Source organism: Larimichthys crocea, chromosome XVIII, assembly GCF_000972845.2.
Source record: "Larimichthys crocea isolate SSNF chromosome XVIII, L_crocea_2.0, whole genome shotgun sequence".
Lineage (NCBI taxonomy): Eukaryota > Metazoa > Chordata > Actinopteri > Sciaenidae > Larimichthys > Larimichthys crocea.
Window position 1 is genome coordinate 13,941,039 of NC_040028.1, and position 20,002 is coordinate 13,961,040.

Here is a 20,002-nt window from a genome sequence, read left to right on the forward strand (position 1 = left end):
AACGTGTTTTTCAGTAAGAATAACTTTTAACAATATGGGCTCAAAGCTGTGAGCTAAATTGTGATACAGCACACAGAGATTTCCCATTGCTGCACATGCTCAGAGCTCGATACCAACCTGATTTACTCTTCCATTGATGTGTGCTGCAGAGAGTAATGATTATGTGCCAGAGTTAGTGCTAAATAGTATTTGACAAGGCATGGAAAGGTCTCTCCTGGAACACCCATGCTGAACACTGGCTGGTCCTGCCATGGACACTGTACACTGTAAGTTACACAGTCAATGCATGGTGTTGCATAACATTGTTACCACCAGCTGGATGGAAAACGTAGAATATAGTTTATATTACACAATAACAGACATTAAATGTTGATATTTTCTCTAAAAGTCTGTCATGGCAAACTGCAACAGAATGCACGCTCAACAAGTCTACTACCGACCACATTAATCCAACCACTCTGAGTGTATTTCCATATTCAAAGCAGGTTTAACTTTGACATGCAATATGTGCCAGAACTAAAAAAAAACATCATAAAATCATGACGCATGTGGTAAAATCAGGGTAAATCATCACCCTACACCTCCTTCACTTACTAAATGCGTTTTAATTATTGGATTAGTAGTAGTAGTAGTAGTAGTTGTGGTAATAGTAGCAGTAGTTGTGTATTATTTTATTAAAGCTTGACTGCGCCACCTTGAGATACAAAGACGTAACAGCCTCGACGCAAGAAGGCGTCATGCACTTATTCAATTTAGCCCTGAGTTTTGTTTGTCAGGTTTCTTACCAAAAAGTATTACCAATCCTCCTCTTGCAAACATTACAAAGTAAATGTAAAGTAAATGAAGAGGGAGTATAAACTATGGTTGGCCGGTGGGTCTGATAATCACCCTGAAGGAGGCGGAGCAGTGGGAAAGAGAGGAAGTGGTGCCTGACAGACAAAATCCAGGACCTAACAAATCCTAGCTGTTACTAAGTTACCGGGGTAACGCTAAAGAAGCTGTAGCAAGATGGCGAAAACGCAGCGAAAACTGCAATAATATCGCTCTTAATGCTAAAAGTACAAGCCAGGAATAGTAAATAGGCGTCAGTAAAAAGCACACAACACGTCTCAGCAAAGATGGAGGATGAAGAGACAACGTTGGTAAGCGATAACTGTTACAGGAGCAAAAGGTTTCAGGTTTAAAAACATGACCGGTGTTTCAGTTGAACGAGTGACCATGTTAACTGGTGACCGTTAGCCGAATGCGTCCGTGTTTGTTTATTTTTTTCCCCTCATTAACGTTACACTGTTACATACAAATACACATCATTCAACTTCTGTGTTGTTTGACAGCTTCGTGTTTCAAAAAGCTGACAACCACAGACGTATTCAAGCTAAGGGTGACCAGTTAACATGGTCACTCGTTAAACCGAAACACCTGTACGGCACCCTGGGTCCAGTTAGCATAAGTTAGCTAACGTAATAATTACAGTAATGTTAAAATACAGCCAGTTGAGATTATGACACAGTGTTAACACGTTAACTAACATGCTGCTAATGAAGCTAAGCACAAACTGTGGCTTGAATGTTGGCTACTTTGTTGTATTATGAAAATAAAATTGGCTGCAGCATGTGATTACTAGCTAATATCACTGTCGTTAAACTCTATATGTTTCCCCACAGGCTTTAATCCGGTACTACTGCTATGAAAAGTGTTTTAACCACGCTGTCAACGCTGCAGCAGCTGCTCAGAGGAAGTACAATGCTCCTATCTACAGCTTTTTTCATGCATATGGCACCCTTATGCAAGGTAAGCTTTAAAAAAAGCTAAATAAAATAATAGCATTGGGCACCTTTTGGTTAGACAAGTGTGTCTTTGCCATTTATCACATGTCCACTTGTGTCATATTATGTCAACAGATCAAATTCAAGAAGCCTCGGTAGAGCTGGAGACGATAAGAGATAGTCGAGATGTGTCTCTCTGCACATTAATGGCCCTCGTCTATGCTGAGAAGAAAAAGACAAACCCAGGTAAACCAGCAAAGTGTCTATTTTATTTTCACAGATGTTTGCCCAGACTTCATTAAAGAACTAGACACACTGCTGTTGCTAATATAAGTGTCTTTGCGTTCGCAGACAGAGAAGTAATTCAAGAACTTGACGCTAAAGTCAAAGAGGATCGTAAAAGTGCATCTCCCAAGAGTCTGTACTATGCCGGGATGTTTCTCTGGCTATTAGGGCGAAATGATAAGGCGAGGGAGTACACAGAGAGAATGATCAAACTCTCCAATGGCTCCAAAGAGGTGAGATTTTAAATGTTCTAATATGTTTGAGAAATGCAGAAATATTACCCTTTTTTCTGGTTTCATATATATTTTTATACTTTTGTAAAAATTTGGACTGATATTTGTCGTTCAGGGGATTATCCTAAAAGCATGGATAGATGTGACATCTGGTAAAGACGCCTATGCCAGAAAGGCTGGAAAATACTTTGATGAGGGCTTGAAAGAGAGACCAGATGTTTTCGCCCTGATGGGGAAGGTGAGATGGGAATTACAAATCCATATTGATGCTATAATTTTGCATATTTCCCATGCCTTTTACAGTACTTATTGTGTTTGTAATTTACTCAGTGTTTTATTTAATGTGTCCCTTGCCATCACTGTGTTTGGTGTATTTTCGTGTTTAGTTCAGCTATTTCATTGAATTTTATTTGATTATTCCTCTGCTACTTTGGAAATATTGCTTCCACTGTTGTTCCTGACAGGTTTATTAATTTTAGACCTTTACATATTACATTCACATTCATGCTGATGAGTAATGTTTTGTACCATTTTCTGTTGTATGATGACTAAGTTACATGTTGGTCTGTCCTAGGCACAATATTATGAATATCGTCAGAACTACTCTGGAGCATTGGAGATGGTTAATCAGGTCATTGTTAGTTTCCCTGGGTTTTTGCCCGCCCTCATCAAGAAGATGAAACTGTTGCTCAGCCTTCAAGACTGGGAGCAAACCATAGATGCAGCAGTCAGGTAATTGTCATGGTGGTCTCACAAAACATTCACAGGTCACGTCTCTAATATTGCAAGCTTATCTGAGCTCAATACATTTGAAATCACCACCAGGGATGTAAGAAAAAAAAAACACAGTCTGCCTTTACTAATGGCTCAGCATTCAAGTGCAAATGAAACACTAGTGTGATGCCTTAAACCAGTGCATACTGATTAAGCCATTGTTTGTGCTCGCCCCTCTGGACCTCGGCCAGTGTCAGACAGCGTAGAAAAGGCCTTTGAGTCAAAGTGCTGAAGTCTAACTTAACTCCAAGGATTCACTGCTTCAGCTTTGCTTGCTGATATCCCCAGAGGAGGGATATGTGGTGTTCTGTGTGACACATATGGACTTTTGAATAGAACATGATGAAGGCACACACATACACACACATAATGCACAAACACATAGACACATAAAGGCACACGCATAGACATACAAAATGCACAAACACACAGATAGGACAGTACTGAATGTTTCTCTTCCACCAGATAACTTTCAGCCAGTCTATTTTCAGATCGGCCTTGACCAAGATTAAGGAGTCGAGCACACACACACACCATGCAGGCTCATTGGAAACACATAGACAATATTACGTTCATGTGACGCTCAGAACACGGACATATGATTATAAGAAAGTACAGGACGGTTGGATCCAGATCTGGTGATTTGAATATGTAACAGTGATATGAGAGTGACGTAAAAATGGGTATAAAATGTGAAAAAGAAAAGTAAAGGTTCGTTCGGATTTGCAAGCAGCTGTCTCCGTGTTGCTATTTCATTACGTTTAGGAAGGTTTTCTCCACAACAGAGGAAGGGTGATCACTCCAGCAAGGTGCAAGCAGCATACAGTATACTTTACATCCTCTGGCCGCCTTCACAGTTCCTTTTTAGTTTTAATATTATCTGTCTTGAAACTCAACATAGTGCTGCAGCAGTATCAGATATTCCATTACTATCAATCAAAGAAATCCAAGCTTATTAAGTGTAGGTGATGGACTTCATTCACAGAACCTTGTGTCATATTTCAGGCTTTTACAGAAGGATAAAAATAATCCGGAGGCACTACGGATGCTAGCGCTACATTCTTTATGTAGAGATGGAGATATTGCTGAGGTAAAGTTCACACTTTCACATATTTCTATAATTTGAACTTGTAAAGATGCAATTAATGACCTCTATGATGGTACTGTGTTAAAGCTCTAATCAATTTACATTTATATCCCCCCCGGCAGTCAGTAAAGCATCTTTCAAACCTCATCAGTAGCTTGGAGATCCTGGAACCGCACAACCCTGAGCTTTTCTACAGGATGTCTCTAGCTTTCACCCGCATTGTAAGGCAACTTACAACTCAGTATTCTTTCTAAATTCTTAATTCTGCACTTTTTAGTCCTCTTTCTTCTGAAGAGTTGTTTTGGCTTGCACTGAATTCCAAGTGAAGTGTCTCTTGTTTTCATTTTTTCACAGTGTGGACGAAATGAGAAAGTGATTGAGCAAACATTTAGGATGGTGGAAAGAGCCTTCTCTGTGGCATCGGGGGACTCAGATTTAGCCACAGAGTTGGGCTACCAGATGGTGCTACAGGGCAGAATGAAGGAGGCTATGAAGTGGTACAAGACTGCCATGACTTTAGATGAGACAAGTGTTTCTGCTTTGATGGGTATAGTGATAGAATTCTTAATCTTTTGTTCTTAAGACATTCCATACATACCATTTTTATTTCCAAAGAAACTACTTTTTTTTTCTTGGGTTCACAGGTATAATTCGTTGCCAGCTGATAGAGGGCCACCTTGAAGATGCAGAGCAACAGTTGGAATTTCTCACAGAGATTCAACAATCTATTGGAAAATCAGGGGTAACGTCTATTTATAGATGCTGACCGACTGCAACATGAAATCTCTTTAACTGTATTATATAAGAGTATTCTAGAGGAAGAGGCTTTAGAATCATTAATATGCTTTAAAACCAATTTGAAAAGCATTAAGCAAAAGCACCTGGCAGGAGAGGCAGCAGCTACTCCTCTGGGTCTTATTTTATCTTCAGTTATTCTTCCAGGAATACTTTTAGTTGTTTTTTTTGTACTGGTGTTTTAAACCATTTTGTACAGATTGTCCTTGTCAAGTTTCCTCCCTGCATCCCCTCCTCTACCTCATATCTTTTATTAACCAATTCTTAGGAGCTCCTTTACCTGCGTGCCGTTCTGGCATTAAAAAAGCGTAAGCCCCAGGAAGAGGTGACCAATCTGTTGAACGATGCAGTGGACACACACTTCTCCAGTCTGCAGGGACTGCCTCTGGGAGTGGAGTATTTCGAGAAGTTGAACCCTGACTTCCTGTTGGAGATTGTCAAAGAGTATCTTGCACTGTGTCCTGCTAAGGTATGACTGGGAGGCTCATCAGTGTGTGCATTGGCTCAGCATCTGTGTGAAATCTGGGTCTCAGTCAGCTATGTATTTATGTGGCCACTAATGATTGTGTTTTTTTTATTTCACACATTTGGGGATATGCACGTTTAAGCCTCTTGTAATGAGACTCGTCAGAAAAAGGTTTGGAGTAAATAAAACTTTTATTGTTGTTGTTTCAGCCTCCAGCCCAGGGCCAACCTCCTACTCCTCAGCTCCAGCACTGTGCCACATTGTTGGATACTGTCATCAAAATTGTGCCAGGTCTCCCTCAAGGGGTCTTCCTGCTCGCCAAAGTCAGATATCAATCTGGTGAGCACTGCATTAAAAATATCTTTTGGTTTCCTTTCTTTCTCTCCTTTGAACTACATTGCTTGTGTTTCTTCAGGTTACATTGACGCTGCTCAGAGCAGTCTGCAACATTGTCTGGAGCAGTGTCCTTCTTATGCAGATGCTCATCTACTAATGGCACAGATCCATCTGCTGCAGGGTAATTTCACATTGTGTTCCCAGTCTCTTGAACTCTGCCTCAGCCATAACTTTGAGGTAAGATCACCATCAACATGGACAGTATTATTAGCCGCTAAATGTTTATGAGACCATGTGCAATCAGGCTCTTACTTGACACACAGCAAATATGAACACATTGCAGAGCTGCTGCATTTATTCGTAACATCTAGGAGCATGTCAACTTGTCCTTGTTGGGCATAGTAATACGGTAAAGGTTGAAGATGAAAGTAAGAAGGGAGTTGCATCCAATAAATATAATTTGTCTCCACAGAAGGGAGCGTTAAAGATATTGTCAGCACTGACAAGATATCAGTGTGTGTTGTGAAATGCAAAGAGTTGAAAAAATGTTTTGGTTATGTAGTCAGCAGTAGCAGTCATATTGACTACAGGGGCTGCATGTCCAAATGGGTCATGACTTCTTGTCCATTCCAGATCCGTGAACATCCGTTATACCACTTGATCAAGGCTCAGGCTATGAAGAAAACAGGTGAGCTGACGGAGGCTATTCAGACACTACAGATGGCCATGAGTCTTCCAGGTGTCCGCAGGGCTGGATCCTCGTCCAAATCCAAAAACAAGAAGATTGAGCTGAGTCCTGCTGATTGTGTCTCTGTGTTCTTGGAGTTAGCCGAGGCCCTGTGGCTCAATGGAGAACAGGTAGAATAGAAATTCCACATATGCATGGCCTAAAAGAGAAAATACAGCATACACTTTCTTACAAATGGATTTAATATTCCAGCATGAAGCAGCAAAGGTGATGCAGGACGCCATCAATGAGTTCTCAGGAACCCCTGAGGAGCTACGTGTCACTATTGCCAATGCGGATCTGGCCCTGCTGCGTGGTGACACCGAGCTGGCACTGAGTATGCTCCGAAACATTACCCCCGAGCAGCCCTACTACATCCAAGCCAAGGAGAAAATGGGAGACATATACCTTAACCACAGAAAAGAAAAACGTCTGTATGCAAGCTGTTACAGGTGAGCAGTACATTTGGCTCCAGATGAAGGGGAAAAAAAGCATGTTGAAATCTTAAAGTGACGTTGACGTAAGACAGTAGCTCAGCATATGAGCAGCTCCATCTGAAACCTAATGCATTGTTAATGTTTGTCTGAACAGTAACGGCTGAAACTTAATTAAATACATAACTCTAGGACATTCAGGCATAAGGTACCAACATTTCATCCAGCTGAGTCGGTAGTACCACAAAACGTAAAGTAAATCAGATAAAAAATTTAACTGAAGCCATTCATGCAGTAAAGACGAAATGTATACACAGTTGCCTCCAGTCTTCTGCTGCTGTCTGATGCTACTTGTATCAACAGCTGAGACATTGTAAAGCATGACTGAACCTCAGACCAGCAGAGACGTACTGTCTGCATAATGAAGCACGCCATATGTGATGTGGTATCTCTGTCTTTTCTCCAGAGAAATGGTGGAGAAGCTGCCCAGCCCTCACACATACCTCTTACTAGGTGATGCCTACATTAACATTCAAGAGGTAAGTGGGAGATGTGATTCATCTCTGTCTTATTAAGGTATTTTTTAACCGATAATCACTGATTTGTGCGAATGGCTAACTGAACAGTATAATGCAAAGCAGTAGCTACTACTCTTCTACACTCTTGTTCTCACCAATCATCTGAGGAGGATCAGTGTCTATAAGGAAAACAGCACAGAATGGTTTTGCGAATCCTTTTCAGTTTAACACTCCACAATGCTACTGCACATATGTGGGCGGTGGGCCAGGAGAAGACCACATTTCTGGTGAAATGAGCTATCAAACTGAAAGGTTTTGCCATGAAACGTTATCTACAATTTGTTCAACATTGTTAAGAGTCAGATTCCCTGTATATGTACACATACCTGGCCAATAAAAGTGATTATGATTCTGATTAATAAACAAATATAAAAATCGTAGACTAGTTTTCAAGTTGACATCTAAAATGCTAAACAAGGAAGAAGTTAAATAACCTGGAAAATATTGTGTTAGGAATGAGGAGGGAGAGCAAACTGTTGCAACAGCTGTTTCAGTTTTAGGACTAGATAAAAATCAATTATTTTGAAATGTTTGTGCATTAGCAGCACACCACCTATGAACAGATGCTTAACAGATAAAACAAACGACTTATTGCTACGTTACAGCAAACTGTGAGAGTATTCTACAAAGGAGGAAACCAGATCTGTTTCACCCATTGGTAAAAGCAAAACTGACATCATTTAAGCAAAACTCAAGAGATAATTAAAGAAAACAATATTCTATAGAATTAAGTCAGATGATTTAGGAAGTGCTTAATTAGTTAACTCATCCCTAGACTTAAAAATAACTGAATCAAACACAAACAACCTTCACTGATAAATTTAGGTAAAAAAACAAAAACAAAGTTTCATTAGGACTGTGTTTAATGATAATAATGTAGACACAATGTGCCTGCTAAATGAGGAGTTTGTCTCAGATGAATCAGGGCACTTACATGATTTTATGGTAGGGGAGCAGAGCCTCCTAAGGTCATGCATGTTGACACATACTCTGGTTGTGATGTTTGGTAAGATGGCATCATTCAAGGCTGAAATAGATCTTTCCACTTCGACCATCAGAACCTTACCTTACCTTAACTCCAGCAGAATACAGAGCTGCATGCTTAGGCCTTAATGTGTTTACCACATTTTCACAACAGTTTGTAAATAATGAAACGTATTAGATGAGTAATATATACGAAAACTTTTAACGGACACTGAATTATGACTCCACTTACCATGTGACGTGTTTATCCTCAGCCAGAGAAAGCCATTGAGGTTTATGAGCACGCTCTCAAGAAAAACCCCAAAGATGGTGCTTTAGCCAGCAAGATTGGAAAGGCCCTGGTCAAGACTCATAACTACATCAAGGTTTGTGTTTTACACTCAATTAAAGATAAACACGATTAGGTATCAGACAAAAATATCCATGTTGACACAAAGCTGCTGCTACACAGGCAATAAATTATTATGAAGCAGCCCTGAAGACCGAGCAACAGAACTTCCTGCGCTATGACTTGGCTGAGCTGCTGATGAAGATGAAGCAATACGAACGCTGTGAGAGAGTCTTGAATGAAGCTCTGGCACACGAACAAGGTACTTAAGACGTCACGGTGTTTTACGCCCTGTGAGCTCCTGACGTCAAACACTGCAATTATTAAGAATAAAGGGGAAAAGTTATGATTGTAATTTGTTTACGGACATGATGCAAAGACGGAAAGAAAATATTAGCTAATACTGTTGGCAATACTAAACTAAACATCTCCCTGTGATTTTTGAGATAAAGTTTTCCTGGTTGTTTGTGGTTGTTTATTGTTTGTAACTCCACTTTTTCTCCACTTTTTTTCTTCAAATCCACCTAGTAAATGAACTGCAGGCTCTCTCAGATGATTGCCGATATTTGGTCCTGTTGGCAAAGATCCAAAATAAGGTTGAAAAAAATGAAGAAGCTTTATTTTCCCTACAGAGAGTAAGTGGTTCCAGTTTTCTGGCTTTCTCAGATATTTTTTTATCAAATATTTTGCAGGATTATTACCAAGCAAAACTTTTCGCTTTGCCTGAAAAGACAGAAATAGAATGCCATGGAAAATGTAGTGAATTTTAATATTCTTTGTTTTGTGTAATGATAATGATGATGCTTGTTATTGTTGCTGTAGTCAAAATAAGGTTATGTTTTTTTTGCTGCGTATAGGCACGGGATGTGCAGGCCAAGGTGCTGAAGCGGGTGCAGTTGGAGCAGCCCGACGCCGTCTCCGTGCAGAAGCAGCTTGCTGCCGAGATCTGTGCCGAGATCGCTAAACACTACACAAGTCAGAGGGGCTATGAGAGAGCAGTCAAATTCTACAAAGAAGCTCTTGTGTATTGTGAGACTGATCGCAAGGTCAGTGCAGCTGAATCAAAACCGTCCTGTGTACTCACTGCAGCTGCGGTTAACAAGCACTGGCATCTTTTAGTGTCTGGTGCTTGTGTTTTTTAAAATTTGGAGATCTTAGTTGTTGATAATTTGATTGTGATTTATTTACCCTGAATTATTCTACTGAGATTGTTGACACATGAATTCAAGCAAATGCACTCCATGTTTCTAGGTGATGCTCGAGTTGGCACGGTTGTACCTTACTCTAGATGATGTGGATGCGTGCCAGCAGCAATGCAGCATCATTCTGAAGAATGACCAGTTCAATGAAGATGCGACTCTGGTTTGTTCTGTCTGTATTTGGCCACAGTTTTCATCTTAACCCTTTATGGAACTGATTAATTGACATTATTTCTTACATATGTTTGTCCTTAGATGATGGCTGACATTATGTTTAGGAAGCAGGACTATGAACAGGCAGTTTTCCACTTCCAACAACTCCTGGAGCGCAAACCAGGTGCAATAGAGCCACGTCTTCTCTTTTTCCTTACAAAAATGTGTGCTGAATGTAAATGTGAATTGATGATTTGACCTTCTCGGAATGGAAAGCATAATAACTTGCACCTGTTGCTTTCAGACAACTACCTAACACTGTCACGTCTGATTGACCTGTTGAGAAGGGCCGGGAAGTTGGAAGAAGTTCCCAGATTCATTGATATGGCAGAAAAACATTCTCCCAGGACAAAGTTTGACCCTGGGTTCAACTACTGCAAAGGACTTTATCTTTGGTAAGTCTGGAAGTGCATTTCGTCGGAAATATGGCGACATCTGTTTTTTAAGACTAGCGACTAAACTTTTGCTTGCTCCTCAGGTTCACAGGAGAACCTAACGACGCCCTGCGCCACTTCAACAAAGCTCGCAAAGACAACAATTGGGGTCAAAATGCCGTTTATAACATGATCGAAATTTACCTAAACCCTGACAATGACACCATGGGAGGAGAAGTATTTGAGAATTTAGATGGTGAAATTGGGTGAGTGGCACTATGAGACTCGAGACACAGCATAAGCTAACAGACTTTGCTCTAAAGTTCAACTTTCTCACCAGGAACTCCACAGAGAAGCAGGAATCTGAGCAGCTCGCTGTGAGAACAGCCGAGAAGCTGCTGAAGGAGTTAAAGCCTCAGACACCAGGCGGACACACACAGCTCCGCATCCTGGAGAACTACTGCTTTCTGGCCACTAAGCAGAAGGCCAATATAGAGAAAGCCCTCAGTGTTTTCACAGAGATCGCAAACAATGAGGTAAGTAAACTCCAGATGGTGTGCACAAGTTACATCACTCATGATGTAACACGCACACACACGAGCACTCCTGTGTAAATATACCCACACCAGGAGCTGTGCATTATTCCAGGCTCTCTTTTAATGTCATTCCATTTTGTTCTAACCTGCACATTACACTGTATCAAGCCATTTATTAAACATTTTAACTTTATGTACAGAAGTGAAGTCAGTGTGGTTTTGGTGTAAACAAATAGAAATGTCATGGTTGGGGGGTGGAGGTGGGTGTTGTTTCGTTCATCCTGTTTAACCAGGATTCTCTTGGTGGATTCAGAAAGACCACGTGCCGGCACTGTTGGCCATGGCGACAGCTTATATGATGCTAAAACAAACTCCCCGAGCCAGGAACCAGCTCAAACGCATAGCTAAGATGAACTGGAGCATTCTCGACGCCGATGAGTTCGAGAAGAGTTGGCTGCTCTTGGCAGACATCTACATCAATTCGGGGAAGTATGACATGGCCGGGGACCTCTTAAAGAGATGCCTCAATCATAACAAGGTCAGCCTGAAAATACTGTCACAGGTTGAATTTTATGTGGTTTACAAGGCATCACAATTCACACAAAATAAAAGTGTTTCTCTTGTTTTGCAGTTTTAAAATGTTGTGGCCGTCTTTTATGTAAATTTCTTTGTGATAATAATTGCCCTTTTTTCCACAGTCGTGCTGTAAAGCTTATGAATATCGTGGCTACATAATGGAAAAAGAGCAGGCATTCTGTGATGCAGCACTCAACTATGAACTGGCTTGGAAATATGGAAATCGGACTAACCCAACTATTGGTCTGTCATCCAGAATCCCATGTCCAGTTCTATTTATAATGGAATTAAGACAATTATACTTTTAATGTGTAATGTCTGTTTTTATTTCAGGATACAAGCTTGCGTTCAACTATTTAAAAGGAAAGAGGCATGTCGACGCCATAGATGTGTGTCATAAGGTGAAATAGCTGTGGATGTTTTACAGTTCAGAAGATTAGTTTTATTTTTGTCCCGCTAATCATCGCTGGTTCTGTTTACAGGTTTTGGCTGCTCATCCAAATTATCCAAGAATGAGAAAGGACATCCTGGACAAAGCTCGTGCTGCCCTGAGAACTTAGTGTCGGCACTGTGTGTGTGTGTGTGTGTGTGTGTGTCAGAGAGATATGAAGCCACACAATTGTTTTTTTTTTTTTTACTGTTGAATTTAAAGACTGTGCAGTGATTTGTATCCCCCCTCCCCCCTGGAACACATTGCTATGTAAATTGCTTTGAGTATATGAACAGTTGGGTGCTGGCAATCCTGAGGGAAAACACAGAGCTGAGGGGTTCAGGCATGTGCTCAGCTGGAAGCATTTTTTTTTTCTTTCTTTCTTTCCTCTCAAAGCCAACCAAGCATAAAGGCATTAAAACAAAGTGGTCACTTTCTAAATTAAACCCAATTTTCCAGAAATGTGTGTGTTACAGCCTGTTTTTATTTTGATACATAACAATCATATTGTCTTTAAAATAATTCACTGTAGTGAAATGTTTTATCTTGTGATTCATATTATTAAAGGATGGAGATAAATAAAAAATGTTTGTTACTGTAAAGACTATATTTGAAAAACAGAATAAAAATATTTAGATATATGAGTGTATGTTCCTTGATTTCTTTCTTCTCATAAAGATTTAAATGTTTCATTTAATTGATTAAGACATCTGCACACACATTTTACATCAGAGACAGACAAGTGCCACAAACACAAACATTTACAAGCGTGACCGGGGAAGAAAAAAGTGGGACACTGAACATTTTAATGGACATAATAAACTGGATCCCTGCCGTGGATAGGAAGTGCCGAGGAACACAGTCACTACAGATGGAGTCACTGTGCAAGTCAAAGGGAAAAGACTTCAAACTGGGCACAGAGCAGGCTCCCTGCTGCTGGAATCCGCGTCTTTACTCCTTCAAGCATCCAACTCTTTATGAAGACCATCCGCTTTGGATAAACCTGCGAAATTAAAGGATTATATAAACTACCGGTGAGTGTCAGCTTTTATCATCGACAGCTCAGGAGGTGATTAATAATCCAGGCACACACGTTTCCATTCGGAGAAAAAAAAAGGACGCTTTAACTTTACGCAAAACGCACGCTGCCAACCATGTGCGTGTTTTTCTGAAGTTTTACGCTCGATGTGCGGGATGTTTTGTCAGAGGAGCTGATTGGATGCGGTGGGCTGTGCGGGGGGTAAACCGCGTTCCTCCGTTATTTGTAACCCAGCAACTGTCCCGGTGAATGACCAGTTGAACAAATCCTGTTAATGACACCATTATTGAATATGAGGAACTCCGTGGAGGATCCAGTCCGCAATATTCCTGAGCGCAAAGTGACTGCGGACAACTTTAACGTGTTTACCAAGAGGTTTGTCTGGAGAAATGCTGCGATTTATTATTTAAAAAAAGTCTTCTCATCTTTGTCTTGTTAACAGTTGGTTTCTTTTACGTACTCCAGGTATGGATTTTGACCCGCACAAGTCCTCTCTGCGCAAGCGCGCCGGCACGTCTCCTCCCTCCACCTGAGAGTGGAGCACACCTGGATCCAACGAGACGGAAGTTTGACGACAGAAGACGGAGCGAGGCTTTTTTTTCTGTGTGTGTGTGCGTGTGTGTGTGTGTCTCCGCCACGAAGAAGTTTCTTTGGAGTTCAAGCAAACAAAAGAGAGACAGGATCCTCCAGTGGAAGCAGGATGTCATTGGTTGAACTTTACAGGAACAGTTTAAAGGACATTTTTTACCTGTACCTGTAGTTCAGCGACTCATGGTATGTGATCTCTCTTTTTTTTCTCCCTCTCTCTCTCTCTCTCTCTGAAAGAATCCAGATCTGTGTTTGTTTGTTGATTTTATAATCCGGGTTTAGGTCTCTGATTTGGAGATAGACGCAGAGCTTCACTAGGAACAGCTACACACATGACTGATCTTGTTTCTAACACAAAAGTTTGCCTCCTGTACTCAGATGTTAATGCACTGACATGGTTAGTCATGTCTGTAGCCTGTATTCTCCCTGAAAGCACTCTTTTAAATCCGATGATTACATGGACGCTGGCTAATCATCATCATTAAACATCTCTATGTGTATTTATTACAGCTGAATCCCAGTCCAAAGCAAGGCTGCTCTCCATTCAAGAAGAATGACATCTCTCCGCAGAGTGCTCCGAAGGCGACTGCACCCACTTAAACTGGCAATAGTGGCTCTTGTCTTTGTCACATTTGTGTTCTTCATACAATGGGAAGTAGGGAGCCAAGACCAACAGGAGGACCCGTGGCTGAAGGAGATGGCAGTGAAGCGGGACGCCATGCTGGGCATGGTGATCGGAGCTGTCAATAACTTCAGGGATGCGATGCCAAAGATGCAGATCAGAGCCCCCGTCCGTAAGCAGGACAATGCAGACAGCGTGTCCTGTCTGCCAGGTCACTACACTGCCGCTGAGCTCAGGCCAGCACTGGAGCGACCACCTCAGGACCCTCTTGCTCCTGGAGCAGCTGGGAAACCTTTTAACACGGACTCACTGAGCCCCGAAGAGCAGAAGGAGAAGGAGAGGGGTGAAGAGAAACACTGCTTTAACCTGTATGCCAGTGACCGAATCTCCTTGAGCAGAGACCTGGGCGCAGACACGAGACCACCAGAGTACGTCAGTTTTGATTTCACTCAAAATGTGCAAGAAAGCTCAGGAATATCACATAGTTGGTGAACATAGTTGATCGAATAATGTTCAAATGATTCTGATTGAGAACCAACATGTAATTGCACCACCTAGTGGGTGTACATGCAGCTCTATATTCCCTATAACTGTTCCCCGGGTTGATGTGCTGGCCCAGAATATAACACCCAGACAGATCACTGACTCACTAATCCAAACACATTCATCATATTCGCTTTTTGCAACCGATCTCAGACAGAAAAAGAGAGAGATGATTGTTCTGACTCAGACTTTGTTTCAGCATGCCTGCCCAGTTACCGTGGCCGGTTGAGAGAGACGCTTATGTATGTTTGGCTAACTGTGATACATCCACGTACATGTCAGTACATGGTCAGTATGAGAAACAGACAAAAAGCCTGTACATGTACTGGCTATCTTATTGGGGTGAATTACAAAGTCTGTCCTACCCTGATATGGCAGGTATTTCAAAGACTGCCACACATGCAGTGTCACAGCCGAAATGGACACCCCACAGGGGAGACTCTGCAGATGTAATAACTAGACTATTGTGCGACTCAGGAACTGTATAGGACAGTCAGATCTTTGTGCTCTTTTTTTTTTCCTTTCTCGCTGCAGATGTATTGAGCAAACCTTCAAGCGATGCCCCCCCTTGCCGACCACCAGCGTGATAATTGTGTTTCACAATGAGGCTTGGAGTACTCTGCTGAGGACAGTATACAGTGTCCTCCACACCTCCCCTGCCATTCTCCTCAAGGAGATCATCCTGGTGGACGACGCCAGCGTGGATGGTAAAAAATTCAATAGGGGTTTTTCAGGACCGCCCTGCTCTCTTTTCGGGGTTTGATTTCATGCAGCATGTTGGGTGGGCAGCTCTCTTTGGTGTGCTACGAAACGTGCAGAGAGAGGAGCTGCCTCTGCTCTTTCTGTAGCCCATGAAGTGGGTTATAACAGGAAGCGAGGCTGCAGTGAATACTTTCCAATGAGGAATTAGAAGCGGTCGTGCTTATAAATGAATCAGAGTTAACTCTTGTAAATAGGTCTGATGTTTGAGGGAAACAAACTGGAGAGTGGAGAGAGAGAGGATTCAGGGACTGCAGTCCATCTGGAAGTCAGTTATTTTTAGTCTTAAGTCATGATGATAATAAAGTGTCATCATCATTATTTATCGGGAGCATGTCGCACATGTTGAATATAAAAGGAAGACAGCTTTGTCCCTTTTTCATCAGTTTGAGTGCAGTCTGAGGCCTGTGAATATTATCTATTTATAACTTGATTGGCTTACACATATTATTTTGTCTGATTCTTTTCATCTTCTCAACCTCTTATTTCACTTCCCATCCCTTCAGATATGCTTAAGGACGAGCTGGATGAGTATTTGAAGAGGCTGAGCATTGTCCGTGTCGTCCGTCAGCGAGAGAGGAAAGGACTCATCACCGCTCGGCTGCTGGGGGCCTCCGTCGCCACCGGTGACACGCTCACCTTTCTGGACGCCCACTGTTAGTCAACACAGCTGACATTAATCACACATTAAAACCGGTTGCATGCTTGCCACACCCTTCCACGCCCCAATGTTTGCTTTTCCATAGGCATTTCCAGTCCAAAATTAGCAACCTGGTGGTTATTATCAAGAAAGATGCAATGTCTGATATGAGTGTGTGTGTTTATGTTATCAGGTGAATGCTTTAATGGATGGTTGGAGCCTCTGCTGGCCAGGATAGCAGAGAACTACACTGCGGTTGTGAGTCCTGATATAACCACGATTGATCTCAATACTTTTGAGTTCATGAAACCGTCTCCGTATGGCCAAAACCACAACCGGGGGAATTTTGACTGGAGCCTTGCCTTCGGCTGGGAGGGTCTACCAGACCATGAGAAACTAAGGAGAAAGGATGAAACATACCCTATCAAGTAATGCATGGTCATAGAATACTTATAGGTTCTCTTGTTTTTTTTTGTTGGAAATCATTAAAAACCTTTTAATGATATTTCTCTGTAGGACTCCCACGTTTGCTGGCGGGCTCTTCTCCATCTCAAAAGAATATTTCTACCGTATTGGAAGCTATGATGAAGAAATGGAAATCTGGGGCGGTGAGAACATTGAGATGTCATTCAGGGTAAGATGTCAGTAAACTGTCACCGTGGAGGTGCAGCAGTTACTTATCATTAAGCCTTTCCTTTCTGTCAAAACATTCCAATATACAAATAGCTGTTTAGGCGTGTCTAGCTGCTTCATTATGCATCTGGTTTCGCTGTCTCTGCAGGTGTGGCAGTGCGGCGGACAGCTGGAGATCATGCCTTGTTCCATTGTTGGTCATGTTTTCCGCACCAAGAGCCCCCACACCTTTCCCAAGGGCACGCAAGTGATTGCTCGTAACCAGGTACGACTGGCGGAGGTCTGGATGGACCACTACAAGGAGATCTTTTACCGCCGTAACCAGCAAGCTGCGCAGCTGGCAAAAGATGTACGTACTGCTTCCGACTCTAATGTGCCTCCGAAATCCGAGGTGTCTATCCTGTGATACTTTGAAATGCAGCGAATTTCTCTGCAGCCTGATCTTTCACTACTTCTCATGGGTCATATGTAAGTGTGTTTTTAAGACTACTCATTATCCCGCCACTTAAGACAAGTTTGAGCAAATCCAGCTGACACACAACTAGCGTTAAGTCTGATCATGACTGACTTAACATACTCTGCAGGGAGCTCATAGAATTACACTTTGCTGGGAGAGCCATAACATTTCACAATTGTAATTCTCAATGCATGCATTCTGCAGAAATGAAAGGCATTCTTCAAATCTAATAGACATAGACTAGCTGTTCAGGTCCTTAAGCTGTTAACCAGCAGAAATGGGGCCTGAAGGAAGTCAGCTCTGGTAAATGACAGGCTCTCAGCGTTTCTCAACATGTGGTCCCATAGGTGCCATAAACAGTTCCCTCAGGGCTATACCTCACAGAGCGGGCCAGCCCTTTCCCGCTGGCTTCAAACAGACACGCCGCCGTCAACAGCTTCAAGGAATCCACTGTAGTAGCTATCAGTGTGCACTAGTGTGAGGAGCATCCTCATCATTATAGTAAGTGCTCTCATTATTCAAGAGCATGAGATGCCTGCAGATCCTTATAAATGTGCCGTTACGCTTCAGTTTAAAAGGAACAGTGACTCAGCCCATGCCAGTGGTTAATCTGTTTAACAAAAGGAGTCATTAGAGCGCTGGAACACATAAAGTGATGATGATATTCAAAGTAAAATAAAATAAATGTTTTATTTCTGAAATTGGATGACAGTTCAGAGCGGCATGGCATCATTATGATCAAATATTTGCAAAATGACATTCCCATTCCCGCCAGCCTCAGCTTCACAGTACTTGTTGGCAAATGCTTGTGTAATGACATGCTAAACATGGTAAACTTTATACCTGCCACACACCTATGAACATGTTAGCATTTAGCTCAAAACATCATTGTGCCTAAGTATAGCCTCACAAAGCTGCTACAAGTAATTCATGATGCATTTTAGTGCAGTAATTCTTGTTTTTAAGTCTCTTTTTGTTTGTATCTTACACACTTCCACTTTATGCTCTCCATAATTATTGTGTTTCAAACTTTTAGAAAGAGATTTAAAGAAACATTTTGTGGACCTAATCATCTTTATTTTAAAAAATAAGGAGTAAAATATCTGTAGTCATGACGCAACATCATTATTTTGTAATTCGCATCCAGCGTGTTGACAAGCTCTGTAAAGGATGCTCTGCTCTTCTGTCACTGTTTTAACAGAGGGCATTTGGAGACATCTCCAAACGCGTGGACCTCCGTGCCCAGCTGCAGTGCAAGAGCTTCTCGTGGTATTTGAAGAACATTTATCCAGAAGTCTTCATGCCTGATCTCAACCCACTCCGCTTTGGCTCAGTAAGATCACACACCCCACCACCAGCTCTCCTCTTTCCAAACCTCAGAGCTCTGTCTAGCCACTGTGGGTTTCCACTTAGGATCTCCAGAGGGTACTGAGCAGTTCCAATTTGACACCACTGAAAGCACTCCAGAGACTAAAGTTGTTTGAACAGCTTGCGCTGGATGTTAGTTTTTCATTTTGTTTCCTTTCACTGCTTTCCCCCTTCCCTCCTTTTTCTCTGTAGGTGAAAAATGTCGGCAAAGATTCATGTCTGGATGCTGGAGAGAACAATGAGGGTGGGAAACAGCTGATCATGTATCCATGTCATGGACTAGGAGGAAACCAGGTCAGTTAGAAAAATCCATCTCTTATTGACAAAAATATGATCCATTTTAAACACATTGAGTGATGGCATATATATATGTTTTTTTTCTCTTTTCTGTCTTTGCCGTAGTACTTTGAGTACTCTACACATCACGATATTAGACACAACATTCAGAAGGAGCTGTGTTTGCATGGGGCAGTGGGGGCTGTGAAGCTGGAGGACTGCCAGTTTAAAGGCAGGAACACATTTGTAGGAGCAGAGCAAAAATGGGAACTGAAGGATGTAAGTTTGGATTCTTTTGCGCACTCATTTGTGATTTCAGATATGTTGTTTTTTAGGAAAGTAACAGTCTTGTCTTCTTTTCATATAGAACCAGTTACTCTACCTCCCAGGATGGAACATGTGTCTGAGTGCCCGTCACGAGCATCCCTCTCTGGTTTCCTGCAACCCCACAGACCGATACCAGCTCTGGTCCTTCGTCTGAGTGCGCAAACTACAACTTTACAAAATAGCCACTCTGTATGCATAGGCATACTAGGGTATCAGTATACGATACGGTATGCAGTTAACATGCAGGTCTTTTTTTTTTTTTTTTTTTAGATTAATGGTATTGAGTTTTAATTTATTTTTATACATAGAAGAACTGAACTGCTGCTTCTGGGAAGTTTGGACTTTGGGAGAAACCACAGTGTGCCACTGCTGGAAGGAAGCAATGAAACAAATGCTCCCAATCAGACTGTGAACTGAGATTCTTGGAACGATGAAGATGCACTGTGCCTTCTTTGTGTTTGAGATGTTTTCACTACTCCAAGTCTTCACAACTAACCAACAACGTGCAGTATTATGAAGCCAACACAGAACATTTTTGCAGTGAGACGTGAACCTGAAACAAAATCATCCAAATAAATACAGTGATCATGTGTGTTAAATCTCAAATCTTACGCACCAAAGAGACTGAA

General features: G+C 41.8%; 2 protein-coding genes across 3 annotated transcripts; both read left to right on the forward strand.

The window, feature by feature from the left end:
- The first annotated feature begins 955 nt into the window (after window positions 1-955).
- Window positions 956-12,738, forward strand: ttc21b (tetratricopeptide repeat domain 21B). Its single transcript, XM_010737457.3, has 29 exons — window positions 956-1,142; window positions 1,665-1,791; window positions 1,902-2,012; window positions 2,118-2,284; window positions 2,400-2,522; window positions 2,859-3,016; window positions 4,064-4,148; window positions 4,268-4,366; window positions 4,500-4,692; window positions 4,790-4,887; window positions 5,209-5,409; window positions 5,616-5,745; window positions 5,822-5,979; window positions 6,376-6,600; window positions 6,683-6,921; window positions 7,370-7,442; window positions 8,720-8,830; window positions 8,917-9,055; window positions 9,322-9,428; window positions 9,651-9,839; window positions 10,045-10,155; window positions 10,248-10,329; window positions 10,450-10,600; window positions 10,684-10,845; window positions 10,920-11,115; window positions 11,429-11,653; window positions 11,814-11,934; window positions 12,025-12,092; window positions 12,174-12,738. Exons 1-29 carry the CDS (start codon window positions 1,119-1,121, stop codon window positions 12,249-12,251), a joined length of 3,951 nt encoding a protein of 1,316 aa, XP_010735759.2. The 5' UTR covers window positions 956-1,118; the 3' UTR covers window positions 12,252-12,738.
- A 108-nt stretch (window positions 12,739-12,846) lies between these two features.
- galnt3 (UDP-N-acetyl-alpha-D-galactosamine:polypeptide N-acetylgalactosaminyltransferase 3 (GalNAc-T3)) lies at window positions 12,847-19,970 on the forward strand. Of its 2 annotated transcripts, none has more exons than XM_010737456.3 (12): window positions 12,847-13,535; window positions 13,626-13,934; window positions 14,259-14,798; window positions 15,448-15,620; window positions 16,179-16,328; window positions 16,506-16,740; window positions 16,829-16,946; window positions 17,094-17,294; window positions 18,604-18,735; window positions 18,963-19,064; window positions 19,173-19,325; window positions 19,414-19,970. In XM_010737456.3, exons 3-12 carry the CDS (start codon window positions 14,302-14,304, stop codon window positions 19,525-19,527), a joined length of 1,875 nt encoding a protein of 624 aa, XP_010735758.2. In that variant the 5' UTR covers window positions 12,847-13,535; window positions 13,626-13,934; window positions 14,259-14,301; the 3' UTR covers window positions 19,528-19,970. The 2 variants fall into 2 exon arrangements, with proteins under 2 accessions (XP_010735758.2, XP_019110824.1); XM_019255279.2 differs by having other exon boundaries at window positions 12,847-13,155.
- Window positions 19,971-20,002: the final 32 nt, after the last annotated feature.

Coding starts and splice junctions, on each gene's coding strand:
- ttc21b (XM_010737457.3), top strand. CDS start 1,119: ATGGAGGATGAAGAGACAACGTTG. Junction 5,980..6,375: donor GCCTCAGCCATAACTTTGAG/GTAAGATCACCA, acceptor TGTCCATTCCAG/ATCCGTGAACATCCGTTATA. Junction 10,156..10,247: donor TCAATGAAGATGCGACTCTG/GTTTGTTCTGTC, acceptor GTTTGTCCTTAG/ATGATGGCTGACATTATGTT.
- galnt3 (XM_010737456.3), top strand. CDS start 14,302: ATGACATCTCTCCGCAGAGTGCTCCGAAGGCGACTGCACCCACTTAAA. Junction 16,947..17,093: donor ACATTGAGATGTCATTCAGG/GTAAGATGTCAG, acceptor CTGTCTCTGCAG/GTGTGGCAGTGCGGCGGACA. Junction 18,736..18,962: donor ACCCACTCCGCTTTGGCTCA/GTAAGATCACAC, acceptor TTTTCTCTGTAG/GTGAAAAATGTCGGCAAAGA.